Source organism: Nelumbo lutea, chromosome 3, assembly GCF_056320005.1.
Source record: "Nelumbo lutea isolate HS-2025 chromosome 3, American lotus-T2T, whole genome shotgun sequence".
In the NCBI taxonomy this organism is placed as follows: domain Eukaryota; kingdom Viridiplantae; phylum Streptophyta; class Magnoliopsida; order Proteales; family Nelumbonaceae; genus Nelumbo; species Nelumbo lutea.
The window spans coordinates 37,962,681-37,973,561 of NC_142686.1; the positions used below are offsets into that span (position 1 = coordinate 37,962,681).

The 10,881-nt window shown below is 39.6% G+C and overlaps 1 protein-coding gene across 1 annotated transcript; it reads left to right on the forward strand.

The window, feature by feature from the left end:
* The first annotated feature begins 620 nt into the window (after window positions 1–620).
* LOC148864316 (rho GTPase-activating protein 4-like) lies at window positions 621–10,743 on the forward strand. Its single transcript, XM_088977100.1, has 5 exons — window positions 621–1,519; window positions 3,106–3,226; window positions 3,322–3,441; window positions 9,363–9,593; window positions 10,053–10,743. The coding sequence occupies exons 1-5, from the start codon at window positions 1,080–1,082 to the stop codon at window positions 10,608–10,610; spliced, it is 1,470 nt and encodes a 489-aa protein (XP_088833226.1). The 5' UTR covers window positions 621–1,079; the 3' UTR covers window positions 10,611–10,743.
* Window positions 10,744–10,881: the final 138 nt, after the last annotated feature.

A 10,881-nucleotide genomic window follows, 5' to 3' on the forward strand; every position in this document is an offset into this window, starting at 1 on the left:
AAGTGCCTCTCATGAACCAATCAGAACCAACAAAAAACCTCAGCTATGCAAACTAAGATCATGATCCAATACTAATTAACTTAATAGAATCATCTCATTAGACAATTCCTAACCTCACATCACACATAAGGCTTGATAGTGGTGTAAAGACTAGGCAGTGCAAGGGGTATGAATGTGTGATGAATGGAAGAGGCAAGAGGGTGGTAAAAGTAAAACAGAGTAATTAATAAGATCCGAAAAATCAAGGAGGGCAGGGACTAGGAAATAGGAAGGGGAGCAATTAAAATCCAAAACTCAAATTCCGAAACAAGGGAAGCTACCGTACGGACAAGCAGCTTCCCTCCCCAGCGCATTCTATTTTGTGAAATGTCTCTGCCTCGTGGATGATGATAACGGTTGGTTAAAATGTAAAATATACCGAGTCTGGAATCTGGGAGTGGGCCAGCTCCGGGCCGGCCCCTTGTCCTTCATCAAGCCCCACTCCTACGTCCTACCAAGATATCTTCTTCCTTCGCATCGCCTTCCAAGGCCCCAATGTTACCAGACAAAAAAAAAAAAAAAAAAATCCCAAGTCCCAATTCCCAACCCAAACAAACAAAAGACATTCTATATTATTTTTGAAAGCCCGCGTTGTATTTCGCGTAGTAGTGCAGTTGTTGTGTTGTGGTGTTGCTCGTCTCCGCCTTGTCACGAGCCCACGATTCCATTTCTTTCTTTCTAATCCCTACCCAGTACCCCCCCTCTCTGGCGCTCTCTCTCTCTCTCTCTGAATCCTCCTGTACAGAAGCCAACAAGACTGAGAAATAATAAAAGGGATATGTCACCGTCACAGTCACCCTCACCCTCATCCTCACCCTCTCCGTATTGATTCTCAAACCACTATCCTCCTCTTCGTTGAACCATTCGTTTACCCTCCCGACCCAAGCAACCTTCCTTTCTTTCTTTCTTCTTCTTCTTCTTCTTCTTCTTCTTCTTCTTCTTCTTCTTCTTCTTCGCCTCATCAAATTCATCATTTTCACTAAGCCCTAAGCCCATTCTCTTTTTGAAACTCATCCTACTTTAGCCGAGAACCGGTAATTATGAGTCAACTCTTTAGGTCCAAGTCTTGTGGACTTGGAGGGATATCAGCGCTGGACTCCACTTCAACAAGCCCTTCATTATATCTGACTGACGACGAAAGCGAAGACGACCAAGTGGAAGATTATGACGATGACGACGACGATGGCGATGAATACTTCGCTAATCCAATATCGACTCCTCTGATAGTTCCTCCTGAGGGGAGAGAGGGGGTCGCCAGAGATGAGCGTCCCCATTTTCCCATTCTGGAAGTTCTTCTAGCGGCGTTGAGGAGGTCGTTGGTGACATGCAGCGTGGAGAGGGAGGACATCTGTTCTATGGATATTAGCTGGCCCACCGATGTCAGGCATATTTCCCACGTTACCTTCGACCGCTATAACGGCTTTCTCGGCTTGCCTGTTGAGCTCCAGCCTGACGTTCCTGCCAGAGTCCCCAGTGCCAGGTCTCACTCTCTTACTCTGTACATATGTGTTTGTTCCTTCCAGAGTCCCCAGTAGCATAAATATTGTGCTTTTGAAGGAGAAATCTTTTCTACTTAATATGCTTGGCAGTTTTCCCTTACATGTTCGTCCCTGGAAATAAAAATTTGAATACAAATTAGAATCTCTGATCAATATGCTTGGCTTGTGCAAAATAGTTTATTTGTAGGCTTTCTGAAAGGATTCTTCATATAGGCGTTTTTGACCATGGCTACAATTTTGGGTTCAATAACTAATGGAGGTTAGGAAACTCAGAAAAGTCCTCCATATTCCTCGTGGAATCATTTTGGTTGAATGAATCACCATAAAACTTTCTAGTCGTTTACCTCTACATATAATATTAGTATTGGAATGGAGCAAAGCTTCATAATGCTAAAAAGATGTTCTCTTTTTACTCAGATACTGTATATGTAGCATCGTTATTGGAAATATGCAATTTTTCTGATGCTATAAAGAGATTCTGTTTTTGAAGTATGTACTTGGGTAATTCATAACCTCATGTCTGTTACAACTCTGCGAACCCCTGGCTCTTTCGAGGCACACGAACATCATGACATCCTGTTTTTGCACAATAGTTTAGTTAGTTGAATCCATACACAAGTGTCAAGTAGCCAGTAATTCACTGTGAATTTGTGGATGACGCTCTGTTCAACATGTGAAATAAGAACAAGTGGCAATGGTCAAGCCATCCTCCTTCTCAAGAGAGCATACCTTTTTCACCTAAGAAACTTTTTTGAACATCCACATCCTGCCTAATATTGTTCTATCATATATGTCCCACCTTACACCAGTCCCTTCCCGATGTTCCCTCGTGTGAGGGGCCTTCTGTAAAATTGTAATCAGGGCAAATAACATGAAATCAAGTGTGATGACTTTCGCTCCTGTTATAAAAGAGGAAACAGTCTGATTCACGGAGGATGTTAAAGCCGTGGCCCTATCATTCACCGTGAATCGAACCGTTTCCTCTTTTGTAACAGGAGCAAAAGTTTTTCCAAATCAAGTAATCACAAGAAGTACTAATTGTTCCAGTTAAAGACAACTCAAGTTCATCAACTTTATCACATTGCAAGGGTGCCAATATTACTATAGTAGTCTTTTGGAGTGGTAGAAGGAAGTTGGGAACTGGCTTGATCAAAAGAATAGGATTTTAAATTCAAATTTATTGGATCTTTTGGTGGATTATCTAATGAGGAAAAAAAAAAGAAATCCTTATGTTTTCATGCTTCAGATTTTGGAGGTGTTACAAATGTCAATATCTGTTCCTTCTAGGTAGATGGATTTGGAGAAGTCAGAAGGAAATTTAAGGTTATTTACATGTTATGTGGATTGTGTATTCTGAAATGGAGGGATCTTGTAAAGGTATTTGAATATTAATAATATTTTGTTTGGTATAATGGCCTGAACTTATTCTTGAGCAATCATGTTTGGGTTAGCTAACTATTTCCATACAGCTGGACTATGGACATTGTTGTTGTCATGAATTGTTTACTTTCTCTGTTCCTACTACCCTACAACCTAGACTTGATCATCTTTTCTACTTTTTGTTTAGTGCAAGTGTGTTTGGAGTTTCAGCTGAGTCAATGCAATGTTCTCATGACCAGAGGGGGAACAGTGTCCCAACCGTTCTCCTCATGATGCAAAGGCAATTATATTCAGGAGATGGCCTTCAAGTATGTCTCTTTCGGTAACAAATTGATAAAAGTTACTGTTGAAATTGTTACCCATACCATTATAGTGTTTCCTCTCATGCATGATATGCTTGAAGGCAGAAGGAATATTCCGAATCAATGCTGAAAATAGCCAGGAAGTGTTCGTTCGCAACCAGCTAAACAAGGGTATTGTACCACATGGAATTGATGTGCATTGTCTGGCAGGTTTGATAAAGGTATTCATTAGAATTTTTCAAAACCTCAGTCATTAGCCAACATTATATTATTTAGCTTTCTTGGACAGATTTATATATAAAGTATTTATTGTGAGCCATTACCCAATGTTGGTCCAAGCTATCAAGAGTCTTGGGATGGGTGGAGTTGATATGGACCTAACCTATGGGATCTTTTACACAAAGTGGCTACTATAAGACTCTCTAAGGCTCAAAACCTACATTCTCATGCATGTCAGCCCAAGATTTCTTGGTCAAGCCAAATTTTCACTTGATTAATAATCGATTGAACCCTGTTTATAGTGACTTATGACCAAATGGTCCGGTTGTTCAGTCCATCCAGGTTTCACAACTTTGGTGGGTATAGTTTTTGTTTATATATATATATATATATATATATAACTATATATAACATAGAATCAGATATTGATATTGTGAAGAGAAGAAAAACAACCTTTTGAGAAGAAATGATTGTTTAGAAAGTTGCAAAAATTCAAAAGAAAGTGGTAGAAATCAGAGTTCAAGAGGAGAGAAGAAGAAGAAGAAGAAGGTGGTGACAACTTGGGTTCAGAGAGAGATTTTCGAACATAATCTCTTCTCTTACTCCCTTAATTCTATTTCATTAATTTAAACTTTAATAATTTACAGAGAAGCCCCTAGTTGGGCAGAAAATTAAAAAGGCATAACATAAGAAAGAACAAAGCCCAGATTAAGGCTCATTACAACAAAGAGCATAAAAGATAAAAATGATAAATAGCCTATGGGCCAATGGCCCATCTTCTATACACTCCCCCTCAAGCTGAGCATAGATGTCAATCATGCCAAGCTTGCCAGTATCATGCTGAGTTTAGCCTTGGGAATGCCCTTGGTGAGGAAATCAACTAATTGTCCTTCAGAAGTGATGAAAGGTAGACACACTTCTCCAAAAGTCACTCTTTCTCAAATGAAGTGTTTGTCAACTTCAATATGCTTAGTTTTGTCATGTTGCACTAGGTTGTGAGCAATGTTGATGGCGGCCTGATTATCACAGTATAACATCATTGACTTATCATGCTCAATACCCAGTTGTATGGACATGTGAGGCAAATAGAATACTTTTTGCAACTTCAATAATATGTCTATTTTTTCTTTCAGCAATTTCATTCTATTCTGGGGTCCTAACACAGGAGCTTTGATGAATAACCCCTAAATCAGTGATATAGCAGGTCAGGTTTTTCTCAAACTGAGTTAGGACAAATTCATGGAATTGCCTCACAAGTTTGGGAACTTCATCACGGGACTTCATAAAAAATATCCAAGTGAATCGAGAAAAGTCACCAATGAACAAAATAAAATATTTGTAGCCACTCATAGAAGATAAGCCCCCACACATCAGAGTGCACAATATTAAAAGAAGAAGATCTTTTATTACTCAGAGGATAATTGTTTCTACAATGCTTTGCAGTTCACAAGACTCACAATGAAGACTGGACAAACTAATTCCCTTAACAATTCTAGGAATAAATGATTTAATGCAGAAAAAGAAAAATGACCCAAACGAAAATGACATAACATGACTCAACTGATGGACTCTGTAGATGTAGACGCAAAAGCAGTTTTTCCAGGTTGTTCATGGCATTGTCCATGAGTATCCAACAGATATATTCCATTCACTTCATGACCACTCCCAATCACCTTCTAAGACTCGAGATCTTGTAAAACACAGTAAGAAGGGAAGAAGGTTAAATAACAGTTTAATGACTTGGTTAGGCTACTTACAGATAACAAGTTTGTATTTAGTCTGGGTACATGAAGAGCAGAAGGAAGAACCAAGGAGTCTGTAGCCTTGATGGTTCCCTTGCTGGAGATAGGGGCAAGAGAGCCATCGGCTAAGGTGATTTTGTCACGTCTAGGAAGTAAATCATATGAAACAAACAAAGTAGAAAGGCTGGTCATATGATCAGAAGCACCAAAATCAATAATCCAAGGGATCCTACGATTACCTGAAATGGTTGCATGATTGGCAGAAGCCTGTATACCTGAATGAGCAAATGCAGAAGAGGTTGAATTTCCTGGAGGATTGGAAGAAGTCACACCCTCTAGGTGACTGATCATCCTCCCAAACTTCTCATATTCTGCCTTCATAGCTGCTAACTGCTCACTGGCCGTCATCTCTTCAGTTTGGTATCTGTCATTATCTGGACCAGCAGCAACATTGACACTCCCTGCCTTTATATTATCAGACTTCTTTTGAAACCGAAGTGGTAGGAGCTCATGATGCAATTTCCAGCACTTGTTTTTAGTGTGTTTTGGCTTTTTATAGTATTCACAGATAATCTCTTTCTTTCTTGAACTACTTGGAGTCCTTGCAACCCCTTTGGGTTTCACTCCCATATTAGCAAAGTGATCATTTAGACAAGCCCCTTGGACCTAGACAAGTCTTCTGCCTTTTTCACTACTTACCAAGGTATATGCTTGAGACAGTGAGATACTATCCTTGGATAAAATATTTTATTTTGTAATGTCGTACTCTGTATTTAACCCTGTCAAGAACTCAAGCATCATGTTTCTCTCAACCAGTTTCTATAGGTCTCAACATCATTAGTGGTGTCCCAAGCTACAACTTCTATCAAATCTATTTCTTGTCATAAAGATTTCAGTATTGAGAAGTATACAACTAATGGTTTCTCCCCTTGTCTCAAATTCTTCACATCACTTCTCAACATGTAAGCCCTGACCACGTTTAATTTTTGGGAATAGGTTTCAGTAACACTATCCCAAATTTCCTTTGCTGAATTCATCCACAAATAGTGCTGACTAATTTGTGGTTGCATTGAGTTCACAAGCCATCCAATAATAGTATAATTTTCTTGCATCCACTTTTCATATGATGGATCATCTTCCAGAGGAGCATTTTTGTTCCCGGAGATAAAACCCCATTTGCCTCTACTACAAATATGAACTTTTACTGATTGTGACCAAGCCAGATAATTAGTTCCATTCAGTTTGACTGTGGTCACAGCCAGTAGAGAGTCTACAGAGGCTTTCGAAATCTATCCAAATTCAGTAACATGCTTGTTTTCAAAGTCTGAGGAGTTCATCTTTTTAAATACTTCAAAAAATGATTTCAAACAACTTTGAATAACAACAAATGAAGACAAAACAAAAATTGTGTTGTGAGCCAACCTCTATGCAACCGTACTAGTAACTTGCATCGCACCCGGAAGCTGGGAGAAACAAAGAAAACTCAACCGCTCCTTGTAGACTTCACAGAACACCAATCCACTTGATTCGATCTTCAAGAAGAAGAATGAGAAGGCCTTCAGTCACTGAGCGCCTAGGTCAAACTCCCTGTGGGGCCCGCAATCAGATTTCTCCAGAAAATTAGGGTTTCAGGCAACACACTTGAATCTGTCAAGAGGACGACAAAACTAGTCCCCTTCTCTCTAGAAACCACTAACAACTGGGCTGAAATAGGTTTCTTTAACTATTTATACGATGAAGTTCTCCACACTGTGTATGGTAGACTTGTTCATGGGCCGGGCCGGGCCGGGCTCAGGCCAGGGTTTCACTTGTCACTAATGAAAATATACTAGGCCCGAGCCTGAGCCCGGCCCGACCAATGGGCCCGAGTCTGGGCTGGGCTCAGGCCGGGGTTTCACTTGTCACTAATGAAAATATACTAGGCCTGAGCCTGAGTCCGGCCCGACCAATGGGCCTATAACTTGGGCCCGAGCCCGGCCCTGGTAAAAATCCCGAAACCCGAGCCCGAGCCCGAGCCCGAAGCCCGAAGCTCGACCTAAGTGAAAAAAAAATACAATTTCCCTATTCAAATTAGAATTAAAAATTCAGATAGTATTTTTTTTTCTATTTAAATGAACAATGGGCCTACAAGATGGTATTTTTCCCTTTATTTTATATTTTAAAACACAATTTTGCATTCCTAAATCAAAAAATTTATTCAAATGGACATAACCCGAGCCCGGCTCGAATATTGACAAAACCCGAGCCCGGCTCGAATTTACTGCGGGCCGGGCTTTTTGGCCCGAATTTAAGCCCGCGGGCCTATAAGCATGTTCAAGCCCGTCCGGGGGTCGGGCCGGCCTGTCAGGCCACCCGGCCCATGAACAGGTCTAGTGTATGGGAAAAAAGGTGAAAAAATGGAAAAAACGAGCCTGCTCTGATACCAAGAAGAAAAACAACCTTTTGAGAAGAAATGACTATTTAGAAAGTTGCAAAAATTCAAAAGAAAGTAGCGGAAATCAGAGTTCAAGAGGAGAGAAGGAGAAGAAGGTGGTGGCAACTTGGGTTCAGAGAGAGATTTTTGAACATAATCTCTTCTCTTACTCCCTTAATTCTATTTTATTAAGTTAAACTTTATTAATTTATAGAAAAGCCTCTAGTTGGGCAGAAAATTAAAAAGACATAATATAAGAAAGAATAAATCCCAGATTAAGGCCCATTACAGCAAAGAACATAAAAGATAAAAAGGATAAACAGCCTATGGGCCATTCAGCCCATCTTCTCTACATGAAGCATTTCATATGTGATTGAAGTCATTATCTCGACTTTAATTTAGGTTCTACTTGGTTGCATTTAAAATGAAGGAAAATTAACAATTCTGCATGCAATGCCATTTTACAATGTTTGGTTGCATGCTATGTGGAAATAGAAAACAAATATTATCCAAAATGTAGAAAAATGAATTCGTTCTAAAGTCATTTTCCAGAAAGAGGGTTAGTCTTCTTGATTCAATTCTCATGACATCTACATACTTGCCAACATTCAGGTTTGCTTTCCAAGTTAAGCCAAAGGACAGAAAAATTGGGAAGATTCATTTTCCTACTGAATATCATTTTTTGAGGAAGCCATTCATTTTCCTTTGTTTTACATGCAATAAAAAACAGCCATAGTAAGATGGAATTTCCATATTAAACTGAATAATTATTACATAATCATTTTCCCCATGGAAGGAGCTTGCTATTTAATCTTGGCAGCACCTCATTAAACCAGAGAGACGGAGTAAAGTTTTTGCTTCACCTACCTCTGCCAGCCCTACAATGTGTGTGTGTGTGTGTGTGTGCGTGTGTACATATATACATTATCTAATATGTAAATATATAAAAAGAAGGCAATTACCCGAATGTTGGTCCCAGCTAGCTGGGGTCTTGGGGAGGGGTGGACTGGATAAAGAACCTTTGCAAACTTTTAATCTAATATATAAATGCATATAGGTTATATTTTACAATTAGTTGGTTTTTCATGTTTGTAAGCTCTTTTTTCTCCCTTTGTGTATATACAAGTCATTAGGGTTCTTCCTCCACAATTTAGTCATTGGTGATTTTATTGTAAAAAGTAAGTATTTTGAAGCAGTGGATCAAACATGGATGAGATTCAAATATCTGAAAATCTGACCAGTTTTGAATTCAATCCGTCACCCATATGTTCAATTGGATTTCAAATTGGGGTTGATAGGTCCTAGGTGGAGGTAATGGGTTGAAAACTACTTCATCCTAGGTTTGGTACTTGGGGCTATGGTTGTTTTTGGTCCAAGAAATAGGTTGGTTGGTGAGCCCAAACAAAACCTGGCACAAGTTGTCTCCCCACAACAATCTGGTTAAGAGCAAAATTGCCTATAGGTAACTCATATCCTTAGTAAGTCAGACTGTCAGAGATCCTAATTGTATAGGTATGAATGGTTTCAACTACTTCCTGGCTGTGAACTATGACTGCAACAACTGTAAAAACTTGTCATATAAAAAAGCCCAGGGAATTCTTGAAATTCATAGCAAAGCTTAGGCATTGGTTTCAAAAAATCCACTTGTTATATTATATCATTTTGTCCTTAAATATATTCAATTGGTCCCCAAAAGGCCCATTTGGCTTCCTTTCTATGTTTTGAATCATTTGTAGCTTGACTACTAAGATCTCTTGGTGCTGTCCAGGCTTGGTTTAGAGAACTTCCTAGAGGGGTGCTAGACTCCCTTACACCAGAGCAGGTGATGCACTGCAACACAGAAGAAGAGTGCGTTCAACTTGCAAGACTACTGCCACCAACAGAGGCTGCATTGCTTGATTGGGCCATCAATCTGATGTCAGATGTGGTACAGCACGAACATCACAATAAGATGAATGCCCGCAATATTGCAATGGTCTTCGCACCCAACATGACTCAGGTTAGTGGACAGTTTTACCTATTTGTTTGTGTGCATATGCAAGGCTTTATGTGGGAAATCCCCTTGTGGTGGTCAAACATTACACACCCTAAAATTTGTATTGGAAACCATGATTTGATGGGTTCCATCTAGTGGTATGGTTCTGGTCAAATATAGGCCCCATTTTTGGGGCTGATAAAATAATGAAATAACGACCACTAATTTGGGGTAATCAAAGCCTTGATTTGTTGGGTTCCATCTGGTTTGGTATAGAAATTAATATTATTTGATGGATTTCCAACCTGGGTTACTATTAAGAAGACTGGATAAGTTAATTGATAAAATGAGTAGGATATCACTGAATACAGGTTCTTAGAAACCTTGCATTAGCTGGCAGTCTTGCAGAGCAACCACCAAGGAAATAGTGTTATTTGCAATTTGCTAGTATAGCATGTAAATAACTGGTTCTCCTTTCTGTAGATGGCAGATCCCTTGACTGCACTTGTCCACGCGGTACAAGTTATGAACTTTCTCAAGACACTGATCATAAAAACCCTTAGAGAAAGAGAAGAATCAGTTGCTGAAGCTATGTTGCTCTCTTCGTGCTCAGAATCTCCAGGCAACAAGAATGGCCCCCCATCACCAAAATTGAACAGGGAAATTGGTGCAGGGCCGTGTGAGCAAACAACAAATGTGTATGTTGCTGATGGACACGTCATCTTAGGAAATTATATAAGAAGTCCAGCTGAATACAGATTTGAAAATGATAGTGGAGAGAGTTTTTGGAGCTTTCACAGGAAGCCTGAGGTTGATGAACGGAATTCAACTTCTAGGAATGGTACACATGCTATGTGTGACACGGTCTCTGAAGAGAATGAGTGCCTAGGTGGGGATACAGAACGGTTCTTGGACAGGCTGAATTTAAGAAAGGGAGTGAAGAAACTTTGCAGGCACCCTGTGTTTCAATTCAGTAAACCAGTCAAGAAATCTGGAGGCCTTGGTGGTGTAGATACCAGAGGTGGGGAAGCCTGGGAATGATAGTAGATGATGGATTTAGGCTTGTAATTGTGTATTTGTTGGTAAAATTCTGATGTTTCCGAAAGATGGAATTTGTTAGATTGTAGTTTTGGGTAACCCTTGTTAAGAAAATACATTAATTGCTGATGCTGAAGCCTGAATGTTGAGCTACAAATAACTGCGCTAAACAACAGTATATTGCGACTGAAGAAAGTTTGACCTTTGTATGGTCACCCCTAAATAGCCTGCAGCATAAGTAGTTTAGAAAAGAAACCCATCTCCATTTAATAAT

Coding starts and splice junctions, on each gene's coding strand:
- LOC148864316 (XM_088977100.1), top strand. CDS start 1,080: ATGAGTCAACTCTTTAGGTCCAAGTCTTGTGGACTTGGAGGGATATCA. Junction 3,442..9,362: donor GTCTGGCAGGTTTGATAAAG/GTATTCATTAGA, acceptor GGTGCTGTCCAG/GCTTGGTTTAGAGAACTTCC. Junction 9,594..10,052: donor TCGCACCCAACATGACTCAG/GTTAGTGGACAG, acceptor TCCTTTCTGTAG/ATGGCAGATCCCTTGACTGC.